At 38.1% G+C, this 18,214-nt stretch overlaps 1 protein-coding gene across 4 annotated transcripts; it reads right to left on the bottom strand.

Annotated features, from left to right (window-relative positions):
- Nucleotides 1-7,284: 7,284 nt before the first annotated feature.
- Nucleotides 7,285-13,049, bottom strand: LOC104441659 (putative E3 ubiquitin-protein ligase UBR7). Of its 4 annotated transcripts, none has more exons than XM_039311544.1 (7): nucleotides 12,831-13,049; nucleotides 12,514-12,604; nucleotides 11,748-11,906; nucleotides 10,279-10,539; nucleotides 8,745-9,395; nucleotides 8,425-8,550; nucleotides 7,285-7,706 (listed from the first exon to the last, which is right to left on the bottom strand). In XM_039311544.1, the coding sequence occupies exons 2-6, from the start codon at nucleotides 12,592-12,594 to the stop codon at nucleotides 8,461-8,463; spliced, it is 1,242 nt and encodes a 413-aa protein (XP_039167478.1). In that variant the 5' UTR covers nucleotides 12,595-12,604; nucleotides 12,831-13,049; the 3' UTR covers nucleotides 7,285-7,706; nucleotides 8,425-8,460. The 4 variants fall into 4 exon arrangements, with proteins under 4 accessions (XP_039167478.1, XP_039167480.1, XP_039167479.1 ...); XM_039311546.1 differs by lacking the exon at nucleotides 7,285-7,706 and adding an exon at nucleotides 7,751-8,351; XM_039311545.1 differs by lacking the exon at nucleotides 7,285-7,706 and adding an exon at nucleotides 7,751-8,348.
- Between the last annotated feature and the right edge of the window lie 5,165 nt (nucleotides 13,050-18,214).

Here is an 18,214-nt window from a genome sequence, read left to right as displayed (position 1 = left end):
TTAGGACTTGGATTGCTGTATAATCCTATTTTTCTCAGCAACACAGAAGGAATTTTGCTTGATATAGTCAAGCATGTGCCGTGGAGCTAGAAGTCTTCTAAACAACATTTACTAATGTGCACAATCAATGCGTTGAAATAAAGTAACGTTAGAAAAATTAAAAATGATTTATAAAATTGATATGCTTAATGACACGGTGAAAACTACAAGTGATATATAAAGGCCGCGTTCAATAATATGTAATGAAAATTTCTCTCGTCACTCATTAGGCATAGTTTTGTAAATCAAACTTAATATAAGTTCTCAAACGAGAGCCTAGTTAAGCTCTTTTTGGTTCTTATTGTGCTTTAATCATTCAAGAAAGGTGAGAAAGAGTCAATTTTATAGTGATTGCAGTAGCTAGCTGGGGGAGTAGTAACCAAAGTTGATCTCTACTTAGTTATTGTGCCAATTTATTAATTCTTAGTCAATATCTTTGGACTGTTGACTAATTTGGGAAATTTCTTAGAAACTTAACGCAAACCTAAGTTTTAAAATCCTTTCCGGGGAGGTCTTTCTGTCAGAGTTGGTAGCTCCTGCAATATATAAGCGACATGCACGAAAGATTTTGGTGCAATCCCACGTTAGTTTGGTCTTCATATTAATGGAGGAGATTTAATAATATCACTAGCCAGCGACTAGTATCATGTTATCTTGATTTCATCACTCAATTGCATCAACTCTACCTAAGAGTACGTTTTGCACCTGTCCTTTGGACAAGTTTTTTTTTTTTTTTAATTTGATCCATGAACTGATCAACAGCTTTTCAATTCAGTCCTCGTAGATGTTTTATTAATATTTAGTTTGCCCCTTGTTGTTAAGAGGGAAACAGCTGAATTCAAAAGCAATAGGGGATCAAACAAAATACGTGATAATTATCCAAAAAATCTTAAACTTATTATACGGAAGCTAATTTAATCTTAAATCTTTTGATGATTTGCTAATTTATTTCTAATTCTTTCGATTGTGCCAATTTCAGTCCTAAAGCTATTTTTTAGATATTCAACTGGAAAAACTATATTGACAAATTATCGAAAGATTTATGACTAAATTAATAAATCATTAAAAGGTTTAGGACTAAAGTGGTACAATTGAAAAGTTTAAGATTGAATTGATCTTTGTACGATAAGTTTAGGACTTTAAAAACAATTTTCTCAATGAAACACTTCCAATATCTTGATTAATGGCACTAATTAAATACTGTAGAGCTTGAATAATAATTTTGAGGACTCTTTAGCTTCGGTCAAGGCTTTACATGTTCGTACGTACCTTTGACCTACTACGTTCTTTGTACCAAACTCATCAGGTACAAAGCAGTTGCTTGAGAGCTGAGAGAGTATCTCAAACTGCTATAATTTATTTTTCTTTTGGCCATACCAGTCCTATACGCTGGTTTTCTTTCTTAACATCATCAAAGCAGTCTAAGCCGACACATATAATATGAACATATAATATGAGAGCACTTTTCATGAACTCGAATCTCTTACGCTCGCTCCCATCTTCATCAAGCTGTGCGCCCATTTCTGGATCGTCTCGCTGATTAATTACGCCTGCACCGATTTTGGGTGTAAATGCCTGTTTACACCGGAGGATGAGTAATAACAAGTACGCCATAAACACGTTCTAGGTCATTCTCACACCACTTGTACTTTTGAGAAAACAGTGTTTGCGGTGACACTTGAGAAATTGAATTGGAGAAATTCCACGTTTACGGTTATATTTCCATTATGATTCTGTCATCTAGTGACTACTATTATGTATGCATGTCATCGTTGGACTCTTCTGCACCCGATTGCTTCGTTTTTGTCTTCATGGGATCGATGCATGTGTTGCGCAGACCATCTGCACGCGACATCTCACCCACCTTCGTCCAGTTCAACTAGAACCAACCCTAGACCAAAAAAAAAAAAAAATACAAAAATACAAAAATAAGTAGAACCACTCTCTAATTCGTGAACAAGAATCAGGCAGGATAAACCGCTGGTCTCATGAGGCTGCTCTAATTTTTGGGGTCGAAAGATACAGCAGTTGAGCTGAAAAGTTGGAGAAAGGCAGAAAGATGTGCAGAGTCACACATTAATGCTAATGTAATTAAGTCCAAAGACTATCTTTTTCTTACGCCACGAGAAAGCTAATCTCTTCCGACATCATCATTCATTCATTTAAGCATTACATGAAATGGATAAAAAATAGAGATCTCTAAAAAGTATATTACTTTTTAATAGAGATCTTATACGTATAAGACTTTATTTATAATACAATGTATGGACACGATAATGGGAAAGATATATATAATAGACTTTCTTAATTGTACATGGTTTAATTCCCAACTAAATTGATTTACTCAATCATTGTAGGAAAAGGAGTCATATCTCTAGCAAACCATGTCTCCAATACTCCCTCTTAAGCTGGCGGCTTATATATGTCATAGACGCCAAGCTTGCTTAATAGATTTATGTATTGCCTTTGGCATAGAGGTTTGGTGAAGATATCCGCGGGCTATTTTGTATTTCCTATTCCTATTGTCTTGATTATTCCTTCTTGCATTTTATCTCAAGTGAAATTGCAATCAACCTTTATTTGTTTCGTTCTTTCGTGGAATATCAAATTTGCTACAAGTCTGAGAGTGGCATCATTGTCACACAAAAAAAAGGCAGTCAATCCTTTTACTAGTATACCAACATCTCGAAGCAAGCCTTGTATTTATTTAGACTATTTCACAAATGGTCTTAGCCAAGATTCAATATTCAAATTCAGTTGATAATAATGAAACAGTTGATTTTTTTTTCTCATGAAAGCAACAATTCTCCCAACTTACTACAAAATCCATTGATAAATCGTCTGCTCAATGTGCTCATGGGACAAGTGGAATAATCAATGTCACAGTAAGCCGCCATTGTCATCTCTATGTTACAATCTCAATATAGAAGTATTCCCAATCCTGAACATCCTTTTAGGTCTTTCATAACTTTCAACATTACATTCATATGAGTTTGCTTTGAATTATGCATAAACTAATTGAGGATCAATACTACATAACATATGTCAAGTCTAGTTATGGTACAAAAAAAAAAAAGTTTTTTTTATGAGTCTCTGATTGCTCAATGGATCCTCATTTAGAGATGACAATCCCACCTCATACTCAACTGTCGTTAACTTAAAATTCTATTCGATTAGATTGAGAACTGGTTTGCATCTTGACAAATCTACTTCCAATATAATCTCTAAGACAAATTTTCGTTGGCTGAGACATATTCTTTTATCTGATTGTGCAATCTAAATGACAAGAAAATATTTTGGATGTCCCAAATCCAATCCTTAATGTGATAGGTAGAGTGCAGATACCTCTTAAAGTCTTTAACAACATATTCATCAGTGCCCATAATAAGTATATTATTGACATGTATTAGTAGATAGGTTGATGATTTACATTTGGTTCATGTGAAGGAGGCATAATTAAGCCTAAATCCTGCAGATGTGAGTGAAGTGGTGAATTTAGCATGCCACTGTCAAGAGGTCTATTATAAAGGGATTTACGGAGATGATATACTCAATGTTTGCATAAACCCTATGAAAGGTCCATGTAAATTTCTTCTTCCAAATCAACATGAAGAAAGGCATTGTGGATGTTCATCTAATGTAATGGCCAATCGTGGAGAGCGGTGATGGAGAGAAAAGAATGAACAACAACTTCCTTTGCTACTAGGGAAATTTTTTTATGATAATCAAAACCTTTTTGTTGTCTAAAATCCTTGGCCACTAATCTAGCCTTGCAACACTCGACGGAAGCATTCGCCCTATATTTGATCTTGTAGAACCATTTGCGATCAATTAGCTTACTATGATGACGTAGGGCAGGGGTACAATATTTCAGGTCTGATTTTCCATCAAAACACATAATTCAGCCTCCATAACCTGTTGCCAATTGGCTGCCTCATGGTAAGAACTTAAGAAGAAGGTTCCTAATCCTTGGAAATGCGGCTAATGCAACACATGTTTTCTAGTTATAATGATTGCACTTTCAGAGCCTATTGTATGTATAAGGCTCTATTTCTAACACAACGTGTGGACACAATAACGGGAAATATTTACAGAAGATACTGGAAATATATACAGAAGATACTTTTCTAATTGTACATGATGTAATTGCCAACAAAATTGATGTACTCATTAACATCAGAAAAAGGAATCTTATCTCGAGCAAACCCCGTATCTCCTACATGTACATAAGATCAGAGGTCTATGTTGTTCTTTCACCCGCACGCATGGCCTTTATATTCGTCGGAGTTTCACCATTTTACGGGCTTTCACGCAAGGGGCGCGAGGCGTACGAGATAAAACATACGTACGGCACCATTTGGCTGTACCTTATACTTGCATAATCATTAGTTTTGGGCCTAGCAAAAGAAGGAAAAAAGGGATACGTGATTGATTCATGCATGTGAGAACACAATTATTGACGTGCGTACATACGTCAGCATCCCGTGGGGTGCTCTTTTTCTGCAGCTCCAATTTGATCGAGTCAATTCCACCCGCTCTAACATTACATGTTTGACTTAGGAGACCTCAAACAATAGTAAACTATATATATATATATATATATATATATATATATATGTATAACGTTGTGAACGCAACAATGTGAAAGGTTTTTTTTGATAATCTAATCCATGACTCATAGAGGTGAAAGGTATAAAAGTTGTTCTCAAAAGAAAAAGGAACTGGTGATCATGCAACTGCATGTAGCTTTCGCCTTTTTCGCGGAAGTCACATGATAATGTTCCACCTCTTTACTATTCCTTCTTTGAATTTGAGTTTGACCTGGGCAACGCAGGCAAAAAGGAACACTTCTGTTGAGGACTAAGATCACCTCATATTCTATTCCGCCTGACAAAAAAAAAAAAAAAAAAAAAAAAAAAAAAATTGAGAGAGAGAGGATTTTTTTCTAACTTGTATATAGTTATTGGTAAAAAAACATGACCGGTGACATTTATTTGAAGGTAACTTATCAATAATTTGATGGGACCACCAACTCTTTTTTAGAGTTAGCAAATTGCGAATTTATGTGTTAAATTACCAACTCTACTTCCGACATCTTTCAATGGGTGAGAGAGAGAGAGAGAAAGGGGGGGAGAGGCGGGGGCGGCATTAGTGGTCATCGTAAAGGGCGACGGAGGCTAATGGAGTCGCTTCGATAAGGGTTCCTAGCAGTGGCATCTTGTTGGTCCATCGATCAGAATTTGGTGTAGCTGGAGTTGGCATCGGGAAAATTAGAAAGAACGGAAAAAAAGGAAAGAATTAGATAACCAAAGAAAAGACACATCTCAAATGTTTAAATACCCAAATATCTATTGGGTTCTCATTTGAAAGGGATAAATTGATAGATTGAAGATTTTAATTTACTCGTAATTTCAATGGCTAGCTATCCTTGATATCGCGGTGCCAGACCTCATTGGAAATGAAGATTGCTCACTTATTCTAGCACCACAAGGTTAAAAACTGAATTGTTCAAACCATATAACTTTTTTTCAACGCATTTCACGTCTCTCGATATACAATCTTTTTACCTCTACCAATCGCGTCACCGCTCGAAGCTTTTAGTCTGTTCAACCAAATCGGTATCAAGAGCCGAAGTCAATACAGACAGGACATTATAATCAGACAGCAATGTCCTAACATTTTTCATGAGAACAAGGTGAGTAATAGAGAATCCACAGTCACCATGAGACCATGCAATCTAACGTTTGGAAATCGGCCCCCGAACAATCAACCCCCGTAGTTGCGAATGCCATCACGATCATTTTGGCCGCACTAGAGATTGACTTGAACAGACCGGCAGACGACTCGATTTTCTACCTGGTGTCAAAAGCAGCATGAGATAATTCGCCCCATTTGGGTCCTCTTTATAGCACTCTCCTTTGAAAAAGTTGTGGTTAATCCACGCAGATTCAGTCAACCTTTTCCACCTTCTGTTGTCCTCTTTCCCTCCATAAGACTCTCCCTGCTATTTTGTTTCTTGCGAAAGTAGAAAAGCCACCCGCCTACGAAAATGACCCGCTAAATTTTCTGCAAGACGTACTCATTGCGCGGACGGGCTTGCTAAAACGCCACATTGTCCACACTTTAACAGCATGAATGATCGAACGCGCGTCATGCGCCTCATCAGCTTGCTGAAATTTGTATGCCCTATGACTTGATATTTCTTATGTCCAGGATATGATGAATTGAGCAAGAGATCTTCCTCACTCCTCACGAGTTGTGATCCTCGAATGTTTGTTCGATTTGAAAATCTCTATTAACTATGGAGCTCGACTTAATAGAGCGCTGTCTTGCCAAGCTATATAATAATGTTTGGGGAGTACAAGTTTGATTGTTGTTGCATCAGACGAAAAATTTCATTAATGTCTGGCGGCATTAGTATAAACCTCAAGAAATAGTTTTTAAGTACATGATGTAATCGTGACAGTTGATGATGTTTGATGTATTTATTGGAGTTTCTTATATCAAAGCACAACTTTTTTGAGGTTTTCCGTGACTAAGGCTCCATAACACGCATCATGCTCTCATATAGTTTTTAAGTATTCCATTCGACGGAAGCTTTTAAAACCGGGCATCACCTTGAAAAATAAAATAGCGATGGAGACGCTCCCAAACAGAATTTTTTAGAAGATAAATCGGTTTATCTTGAATCATCCTCCAGATCGAGAGGATTGGATATTCAATTTCCACATCACATAAAAATCCACACAAAGACAAAGGAAAAACGAAACCGCATCGCTGTCACGTTGCGGCGGAACAATGAAGATTGATTACCCGACAGTCTCCCGAGTTTAGGTAGAAGAATGACTTGTATCCCCTCCTTTTTTTTTTCTTCTTTTTTTTTGCGTGGAAAACCATTGTTTTCTACTGTTGTATCACATGCAGACAAGCTCATGCAGGACCAACGACCACCTAAAACGTGTCCCACCCAATAAAGTTTACAGATTTCCTTCAATTTTAAATTGAGCGGTGGAAAATCAATGCTCAATATACTGTCGGCACTCCGCGTGAATAAGACATACGAAATTCCACGACATTAGCCTCGATTGAAAGACTACGAAGATCAGTTAGCCCCACCTCGACTTCACGATGCTCCTAAATTCAAAACAGCCGGTCTGAAAATCCTCCCTTTCAGGGACATGCCCATTGCCCATATCAGAATGAACGCTTTAAGCATTTAATTGGAGATTATGTTATGCACTAACCGACCCACAATCATAATTATGAAATTGCATCTTCTAATCTTCAACACATCACAAACCTATTCAGCATTTTGCATCATTGATATAAAACCAGAACATGATTCAGTTTAGCTATGCATCAATGTGCTCTATTATTTTAATCCTGCATAAACCGACATCCTGCAATTCCTATGTACTTGCATCCGCTTTCCTGAGATTCTGCTGAGCAGGTGAGCAAGTGATAGCAACACGGGCTGGTAAGCAAATTCCATAAAGTGCTGTTCAAGATTTATCCCAAGTACTACTCGGCGAGTAGGATTTCCCTGTTGAAAGCCAGTTATGCTCTAACGTGCGCCCAGAGTGTTAATACCGTCAATCTTGTTTTATCCTCGCCTGACATTCACTGCTTCTATGTAGCAACATCGCGAGTATGTCAAGCATGATTTTCTGATGAAACAACAAAGTTGGAAAGTGAGTCGCAACTCATGCAATCAACTCCAACAAACCACTCGGCTCACCTTCATTAATAATCTTCAGTCAGATATCGCTTTCCTGGAACAATAATATGATTGGAGACTACTTAGGTAACTTACAGCCATTTCAAGATGTTGCCATTGCTTCCAAGTTTAAGGGGCAAGGCACCTAATGACCAAATTCAAGTTGCACCCAACCCTTCTCTTAGCTTACTTCACTGACCTAGGACCTAAAAACAAAGACCCAACCAGTATATGATCTGTTTTGCCAGTAGTATAAGGGTAAATGAACTTGAAGTTCAAGGACCTGAGAACGGGTCCAACAGAGAGATCTCTCTTAAGAGACCTTGTAGTGCAAGTTTCTTGGTTCTATTTGCCACATACACGAATTTGCATCCCAGTGAAGTACGCCCACATCTGGTCATGCAAGTCTACCCAAGCACCAGTACCAGAGAATGTGATATCAAATGCAGCATCAACCGCTCCGAATAATTGACATGGTTGAGAAATTAAAGTGAAAATGATTGACTTAACCTTAAGCAAAGTGATTTTCTACAGCACCAAAAGTCAGCATTCCACACTTGAAACATTCTTACTTGACGTAGACTATATGTTCCTGCTGCGTAAATATTTTAAACTGATCAAAATTTAAAACAGACCATGAAGGGATATTTTAACAGTCATGGCACTACCTGTTCCGCAACAGCCAGAGAAGACCCAACAAGCGCTCACTCCACACGCCTGCGTTTCTTGGCAAGATTCTCAAAAACCTGGTGGATATCATCAGAGGTGATTGGCTTCGATGGATCATAGGACTCCTACAGAGGAAAAGTATGTACATTCAAGGCCGCTGCTATCGTAATATATGCTATAAGGACTAACGTCATGAGGAAAGGGTAATGAAGCAAGAAAGTCCAACACACATTGCCTTCTGACCATCCCCCACTGTTGAGTAAATTTACTTTCCAAGGTAGAATCAAACTGAGCTTATCACTGAGTTTTAATGACATACCAGGAAATTACGCATCTCATCCTTCATGTCTGCAATGCCAGTCAAGATCTCCATCTTTTGCACATGACCTAACCTATTTAATAAACTCTGTTCTACACCTTCCAGCTGCTGCATCTTTTCTTCCCTCTTCTGCTTAGCCATTTTCTCATACTCCATGATTGAGTCCTCCTTGTCAAGCAGAAAACTGATATTCTTCTGATTGTACATATCCATGCACCTTTGACACTTACAGAGGACTTCCCTCCAACTTTTGGAGAGAAATAGTGGTTTGCAGTCTCCAACAGAGGATTGAAGATCCACATTAGGGCCCAAGAGACAACTGCCATGTTGAACATCCTCCTTCGTAGAATTATTTGAGCACATAACATTTGCAGAACTTTCGCCACTGCTCGAAATATTTTCAATAGAGATGTTTTGAGAATTTATCACGAAATCAGTTTTACAACCGTCATTCTTAACTTTCTCTGACCCAGAAGCTGCAGGTGTTTGCGTCAAAACATCTTTATCCTTGCTGGCATTTGGTGTAGCATCACAGTGCCTCCTTGCAGCCATTATAGCTTGAGGATATTCTTTCAGAAAAGAACAATTAGCTGAGCATGATTGGCATATGAAATCCTCATATAAAGGCTCTCCCTCTTCATCGCGAGGAATCTGGGAGTTTGAGGTAGGGAGCGTAGTTAAGCATTGCAAATCATTCAATCAATATCGAAGTATAGGCATGAGAAATCTTGTCATGTACAACACTTGAGAGTGGAGACATTGTCAAACATATAATTCTTTCTTCCTCCATATAAAACATTTCATTGAAGGCTTTATTCTAAAGATGGTGCTAATAGGAGAAGATTGGCTATTGTGTTCACTTGGTGGATGCTATGTTGAGGTTTTAAAGATGACAGCAACCAGAGAAGAGTAGAACTTGAGAACCTGAAGATGGAAGTCCCTTATTAGGTAAAGGAACATGCAAATGAGATGAAAGTACAAAAGATGCTAAACAACAGAAAACCAAAACACGCTCACTGTTCTACATCACATCACCCAAAATGGTAGTTTTTTATGGTGGGAATAATTGGTAGACAACATACTACATGGAGTGGAAAAAAATTTTCAAAGCTGCAAACTTACCTTTATATAGCAAAAGATATAATATGTTCAATGTACAATTCATAATTTTAATGCTGCATTAAAAAATAATGCAGGACAGCCCCAATAAAGCAGGCAAAAACACCAATGATAATACTCGACCAAGGGAATTTTGACAGGCTATGGGTTGGCTCGCTATGAATGGCTCAAGTTTTCATAGGAAGTGATGAGGAAAGCAAAAGTTCCCACAATAAATTGTAGTGTAAGTAATCGACAGAACAGCCAAGGTGTAGCATCATGACACAATAATACTCAGCAGTCCTGGTTGCCTGATCTTCATGGAGAAAAATGTGATGTTGACATCATGTTCAAAGATTATTCTTTTTTATAGTTATATCATACTCAAAGACGATAAAGTGAATTAAATCCTCTCAGCAACAACCCCATTAGTTACCTCATGAGATGATTCTAGACCAATATGCTCCTCATGAAACCAGTCCTCACATACACAGCACTGTATCATCTCCACTTGATCTTCAACATCAGGATCAGGATAGGGCCGACCACATGTGCAGTATGAACCCTTAAAGTTGTGATTATATGAATTCTTGACATTTTCCACATCCTTGTTTGCAAAAAGCTTGCAGTAAAACTCTCCAAACTTTGAATTTCCACAATCACACCGAAAATTTCTTTTGGTCCAGAGCTCCAGAATCTTGTGAAAAATGGAAATAGGAGTGTCATTTCCCACAGAAGGAATTAAAACAAGCTTGATATCGATTAAAAAGAATTAATTATAAGAGCAAGAAACAGCAAAAAGAATAAAAATTACTCAAATTGTTTGTCTCTGCCAGGAAAAAACATACTTGTTACGGTTTCCGCTTTTAATGAGCAGGTATTGATGCTAGCCATCTGAGAAATGGGATTTCAATTGCCCTTATGAATATCTAACACCAATAGAAAGCCAAACTCATGCCCAAAGAGATGGAACCAGCATATCTATTTTCACTGCAAACTTTAAGTTAGCTTTTCACTGCAAAGAAATGGACCCATTTATAGTTTATTCGTGAGTATTAAGTAACATGATATATATACATTGTGGACCTATTTCCTAATCGCTCAAGCTGTTGCAACTAACAATTCATCCCATATTCATTAAAGCACGAATTACAAGTTTTAATCCCAACGCTCCTTCTCATCTTTGTTATGCTTGTTGCTCATGCTATTCTATATGTTTTATTACCTCACACTGTTTGTTTTATGTGGTACGTCAACAAATCAGGTTGCAAATGTAAGAAATGGCTTTCATGCCAAGGGGAGTATTAAGCAATATGATTTGTCTAAGGACAGCTTAAGCTTTTGGTAAATAAGTTGCCCACATAAGAGCAAGTCAAAAAAATTGAGTAATATCAACACAGCAAGTCAAGCAAGTCAGAAACTCCAACACTATCATAGCCCAAAAGGAATTAGAGAGATGCCTCATCCCAATGACTAAAAGGAGGTGACCTCAATAGGGATAATACTGGGAGAAGCGAGCATAACCAACATATTACTAAGCAGCCCAGCAGTCTAGTCTAAATCGAATGCTGAATGGAGTATTTAGGATGTGAGTGGATGCTGTTAAAGTTCATCTCTAGCAGGTTATACATGATCTCCACAGTAAAAGCAGGGAAACTCATGTCACATGAGCAAGGTATTGATTACAGAAAGGCAAGGGGAGCTTCTCTTACTGATGTCAAAAGAGAATAACCACATAATTTCAAAACGACATAGAATCACAAGTAAAATTACTGTTCAAGAATATAATCTTCGTTCTGTACCTTACAGAGTCAGGATAAACTGAAGTGAGATCCATATCAACTAATGAAGTGATTTTACCATGATAAGTTTCTAAAGCTTCCAGGACAACATAAAAAGAACTACCTCATGCCCATCGTGACAAGACAAGCTGCAAGCTGTGCAAAATCCAGCATTTACATCCGGTGTGCACGTCAAACATGAGAAAATGGCCTGCCTCTTCAGATAACCTTGGGAATATGTACAATCCTTACCCTCATCACCACCCAATACCAAATCCGCTTCCTTGCAAGAAAAGTATGAACTCATGGAAAATCAGTGATGAGAATAGATCTTACTTGGCTCTAGGTAGCAATTCAAGTATTCCAGGGTATGCACAAAAAGGATGGTTCAGTGGCAAATGCACCACCTCTCCTTTTGGAGAAGACCATAACATCCAATAGTCTAGAATCAATCGTGCAAAATGGCAACTCCCCGAAAACCCTTGAATCTCTAGTACTTTAAAGCCAGTACATTTTCTTCCCTAACAAATTAAATTATTTGGGTCTCGGCCGCTCACCCAGAACTACTTTAATCTCCTCCAAATGAAAAGCATCATCTGAAGTATGTTAGCCACAGAGCAGCATACCCAGGAAGCCATATAAACTCTCCCGATTCACTGGCTTGCATACAATTGAAAATACTATAACCTCTATCCATCCTCAGATTTCCTCTTTCCTCGTCAAAGGCTGGAACTTGCCTATGCAGTCTCTCAATTCATGCATCGCGGCGGCAACTTAAAGCAGGAGAAAGAAAATTGCCGAAACCACACACGCAAAATCAGACGACCCCATGAACAGAACAACTGCTAATCGAATTCGCACGAGTAGGAGAAAGAGAGAGAGAGACTCACCAATTCCTGCTCCTCGACGTCCTTGAGGTACTCCTGGATCGTGATGGTTTGCTCAGCTTCTTCCTCGAACGCACCGGCCATTTCCACAAAACTGAACACCGAAAATGAACCCGACGTCAGCGAAAACTACCGAAAATTCGATTTCCAACGACCCCCAGATCGAAGGCGACGAACTCGAAATCGCCCAAAACGGATCGAAAAAAGAACGTCCCCCGGATCCTTAAAAACCGAATCGGAAAAAGGTTGGGGGGAGGGAAAAGGAAAAGGAACAGAAACCTAGATTTCACGAAACGAGAAGGTAGCGTGAATCGCCTCACCTGGTTGCCGTTCCTTGAGAGAATTCGCGAGGTCCGAAACGACGAACGGCCACGTAAAACCGGAAGAGCTTGGCGAAGGTGGTGGCGGAGTTTGTCAGCGCGGGTGTCTAGGGCTTTTATTTTGGGGGCGATCGAGGAGGAGAGTACGGACATTTTCCCGCCATGTCTTGATGAGAGATGAGCTTTTCCTGTGCGTTCGTGCGTTCGTGTTTTTTTTTTCTTTTTTTTTTCTTTCTTCGCTTTTGCGAAAAAAATCGAAATTTGCTTTGCGCGATCGTTTCCCTCCAAACGCGAAATTTGTGAATGGTCTGTCGATGTTGTTTCGGCCGGAGATTATTAAAGCAACCTTTTGTTGCTTCCTACACGACAATCCGACGGTCCATTGATTGACCGAGACATCCACCCCTCCTCATTCCAAAGGTCCTCTCCTTCTAGAAGTTTTCATTTTCCTTCATTGTTTTCTCAAGGGTGTAAGCAATTTCAATTCAAATTTGGAATCTACTTAATCACAGGTTTCAAGGTCTATCGTGTTCCATCTGTATTGTCAATTGAACACACGAAAAATATGAAACATTAAAATAGTGAAAATCTCAATCATAAAATAAATGTTTAGATTAGTAATTCCATATTATGCACTTATTGTCATTTATATTGAAAGATCGCATGAAGATATAGACTAAAAAAAAATCATGAAAACTTATTTCAAGTTCTATTTACCTAAAACTTTGAACTTATCGGTTGAAATAGATCTCCCGATTTTTTGGACTTGAAACACATCCTATATACCTTTAAACATAGAACCAAACAAGTTTCTATCAATCTAGTTATTCGATTTTAAGTTTAATTTTGAAACCATGCTCACTCCTACTTCTCGGTCCTCTTCCTCTTGCTTACCAAGAAAGACCTCGAGGCCAGCCTGTAAGAATTATTGTGGCCCATATTATGTGATTTATTATATGGTTTAATAAATGATTGAAATGCTATAAATAATATTTGGTTATGAGAAGGTACTTCTAATAAAACGAAAGAAAGTATATTGTTTTGATGCACATTTTCAATGAACATATAAATAGAGTCAGGTCTCTCTCCACCCACATACGAACAACAAAACAGAAAGAATGTATTCTCTCCTCCATCAATGAATACATTAAGGTTTAATGGGTTAAGGGAGAGAAATCGGATTTCTTCTTTTGGATCAAGTTCAAGCGTGGCGCTATGGATAAAGGTATGTCTTCATCTATTTGTGAGAATCATGAAGATCAAAGATCCTTGATTTGTTATGAATTTCCACATCGGGTTTTATATGAATTAACTAACAGTTAGTATCAGAGCCAGGTTTATGATCTCATGATTTTTTCATTTAAAGAAATATTATGATTTATGCATGATGATTTGTTGAATGATCCTGTTCGTAGCATTTGTTGTTGTTGAAATGTTTTGGAAGTTTCTGTTAAAGAAAATCCGAATGATGGACGTTCTTCATGGACGAAAATTGCGAAGAAAAGTTACTGTGCACGAGTGGAAAAGGACAAAAATGGAGTAATCTGGAATTTTAAGGACAAAAATGGAGGAATTCGGAATTTTGAGGGCAGGAAGAAACTCGCCGGTTCCGGGTAAAATCCGGCGACCCACCGCTTGATTTCGGACCCAAACCGTCGCACTGCCATGAGGAACATTAGCCATGAGTTTTTCCGGCATATCGGTGTTCGCTGGAGGCTAATCGAGCGGCGGAAGCGGCGGTGGTGGAGGGTTTGCGTTTTGGGGAAACTTTGGTTTGATTTGAGGCCAATTTTTGGTCATTTTCTCCGAAACTTGGACCCATGTGGTCGTGCCGGCATGCTCTTCAAAACCCATTATTTATTTGTGTGTGGGATGGGCTGTCGGAGAAGAAACGGACGGCGAAACCGCGGCGGAACGGTGAAAAACGGCGAAGAATCGCGTCTGTGCGCTAGGAAGAAGGCGCGTGGGCTCCATGCACGCGCTGCGGTTGCAGGCGTGTGGAACCCATGCGCCACGCGCCGTCACGCATGCGCAACCGCTGCGCGCGTGGGATCCATGCACGCGGGGCTTCTCGCGCGGTTGCAGGCGCGTGCAGGTGCGTGCACGCGCCTGCACGTTGGACGCGCGTGCGAGGCACGCGCCTGACGTCCCCGCGCGGCCTTATTTACGTTTTTACCCCTAGCCATTTTTAAAAATTCCAATTTTGTCCTTCTCGCAATATATTTACTGTTCTGCCGTTGTTTAATTAATAATTACAGTTCTGCCATTGCTGATTATTTACCATTTTGCCCTGGATTATAACTTTATGATTCTGCCCTTATGGAATTAGGATTTTACAATTTTACCCTTATGCTTTGATTAAGTTTTTGTCCTTGTGTGCAATTTGGTAAATATTTGTATTTTACAATATTAAAAATTCATATTATGAAAGGTTTGTTAGTCACCAAAGTGGCCGAACCTTGAAGTCTTTTGAATTTTTTAATATTGTAAATTATTTTATTCAATTACCCATGATTAATTGATGCTATGTATGAAATTGATATGTTTTGGACTTATGGGTATATTGAAGTTCATTTATTATAAGAACTTAGGGATTAACCCAAAGGTTAATTATTTTCTTATAATTTATGAACATGATGGTTGATAATTAATATGATTTGTTAAATTTGTTTGTATATCCAAAGATAACAAATAAATTTTAATAAGATATATTTACAATTATCAAATAAAAGTTATTAGCATCATTATGGTTTATATATATTTGTATATCATAGGATCGCCCAAAGGAGAACTATGATGTGCATGTGTAGTTTAGTTTGAATCTGATTAGGTGATATTCTCAAAGCATTAATGTATGAGTATTTTCTTGCACATTTGCAAGATTCGTACTGTTTCACTCCATTCGCACGCCTCATCTGTTCCATTATTCAATGGGATAAATTTTCCTGATTGGAGTGAACAAGTCCAATTTCACTTAGGTGTCTTGGATCTTGATTTAGCACTTCAAGCCGAGAAACCAGTTGCTATGCGATGAAAGTAGCAATGATGAAAAATCTTTCCATAAAGCTTGGGAAAGATCGAACGACTGAGCTTAATGTTCATGCGGATGATGTTGCAAACAACTTAAAGACTTCTCTTCCCAAGACTAACAATGCTAAGGAATTTATGAAATTTGTGGAAGAGCGTTCTCAAACTGCCGATAAGTCACTTTCGGGGTACATCGATGAGCATACTGACCACCATGAAATATGATGGTTCGCGTACTATGCATGAGCATATACTTGAAATGACCAATTTAGCAGCAAAGTTAAGGACTTTGGGAATGAATGTGGATGAGTACTTTTAGTACAATTTATACTTAATTCCTTACCTCATGAGCAATATGGGCCATTTCAAATGAATTACAACACTATAAATGATAAGTGGAATGTAAACGAATTAGCCAGTATGCTAGTTCAAGAGGAAACAAGGATAAAGAATCAAAAGGCTCATTCTGTTCATCTCTCAAGTTATCAAGGAGTTCGAAAGAATTTTAAGAGGAAAGGTGGAAGGAGCAAGAAGAAAGGACTACACATCCTGAATGACTCTTCAAAGGCTTCTCAAATCCACAAGAAGGAACACAATCTTATTAAGTGTCACTTTTGCAACAAAATTGGACACTTGAAGAAAGATTGTCTGAAATGTAAGGCTTGGTTCGAAAAGAAAGGTAAGCCTTGTGCTTTAGTATGTTTTGAATCAAACTTTACTGAAGTTCCTTATAATACTTGGTGGATTGATTCTGGTGCCACCACTCATGTGTCAAATATGATGCGGGGATTTCTTACGATCCAAACTATAAAGCCAAATGAAAGTTATGTGATTACGGGAACGAGAGACAAAGCTCCAGTTGAAGGCATGGGCACTTATCGTTTGATCTTAGATCTTGGGCATTATTTGGATTTGTTTCGAACCCTTTATGTACCTACATTTTCTCGCAATTTAGTTTCTTTGCCAAGACTTGATGTGGCGGGATTTTATTGTAAGTTTGGATCGAATCTTTCAGTCTATTTAAGAGTGATACTCTTATTGAACCGGAACTTTATGTGATGGTCTTTACAAATTTAGACTTGATAATACTTTTGTTGAGACATTAATGACCCCGCATCATAAAGTTGGCACTAAACAAAGTTTGGTGAATGAAAATTCTGCTTACTTGTGGCATAAACGGTTGGGTCATATATCCAAAGAAAGAATGCAAAGATTAGTGAAGAATGAAATTCTTCCAAATTTGGATTTTATTGACCTTGGAGTGTGTATTGATTGTATTAAAGGTAAACAAACAAAGCACACTAAGAAAGGTGCCACAAGAAGCACAGAGCTTCTTGAAATTATACATACTGACATATGTGGTCCTTTTGATGTTCCATCTTTTGGTAAGGAAAGCTATTTCATAACCTTTATTGATGATTTTTCACGTTATGGTTATATTTATCTATTGCATGATAAGTCTCAATCAGTGAATGCACTTGAAGTGTATATTAAAGAGGTTGAGAGGCAATTAGATAGAAAGGTGAAAATAGTAAGATCGGATAGAGGCGATGAATATTATGGAAAGTATGATGAATCAGGACAATGTCCAAGTCCATTTGCTAAATTTCTTGAAAGACATGGTATTTGTGCTCAATACACAATGCCGTGTACACCACAACAAAATGGTGTAGCGAGAAAGGCGTAACCGTACTTTAATAGAAATGGTTTGGAGTATGATGAGTCATTCATCTTTACCCTTGTCTTTGTGGATGTATGCTTTAAAGACTTCTATGTACTTATTAAATAGGGTTCCTAGTAAGGCGTTCCAAAGACTCCATTTGAACTGTGGACGGGAAGGAAACCTAGTTTACGACACCCGCATGTTTGGGGTTGTCAAGCGAAGTAAGAATTTATAATCCACATGAAAAGAAATTGGATTCAAGAACAACCAAAGTGGTTATTTCATTGGTTATGCAGAGAAATCCAAAGGGTATAAATTTTATTGTCCTAATCATAGTACAAGAATTGTTGAATCCGAAATGCTAGGTTCATTGAGAATGGTGACATCGGTGGGAGTGAAAGAATGCGTGATGCTTGCATTCAAGAAGTAAGGGTAGAAGTTCCTATGCCTAAAGCTTCTAAAGTTGTTGTTTCTGATATTGTAGTACAATCTAACAATAATCGAGAACAACAAACACTCAATAATGGAGATGTCAATAATGAACCTCCAATAGCCGAGTCACAAGAAATAGCATTAAGGAGATCTCAAAGAGAAAAGAGGTCGGCTATTTCTGATGACTATATGGTTTATCTACAAGAGTCGAAATTGACTTAGGAATTGGAAATGATCCAGATTCATTTTCCCAAGCCATGGA

This window comes from Eucalyptus grandis, chromosome 4, assembly GCF_016545825.1.
Source record: "Eucalyptus grandis isolate ANBG69807.140 chromosome 4, ASM1654582v1, whole genome shotgun sequence".
Taxonomy (NCBI): domain Eukaryota; kingdom Viridiplantae; phylum Streptophyta; class Magnoliopsida; order Myrtales; family Myrtaceae; genus Eucalyptus; species Eucalyptus grandis.
Note: the sequence above shows the minus strand (reverse complement) of the source record. Positions and strands in the feature narration are given on the sequence as shown.

Coding starts and splice junctions, on each gene's coding strand:
- LOC104441659 (XM_039311544.1), bottom strand. CDS start 12,594: ATGGCCGGTGCGTTCGAGGAAGAAGCTGAGCAAACCATCACGATCCAG. Junction 10,540..11,747: donor CTTGTCACGATGGGCATGAG/GTAGTTCTTTTT, acceptor ATTTTTCACAAG/ATTCTGGAGCTCTGGACCAA. Junction 9,396..10,278: donor GTCTAGAATCATCTCATGAG/GTAACTAATGGG, acceptor TCAAACTCCCAG/ATTCCTCGCGATGAAGAGGG.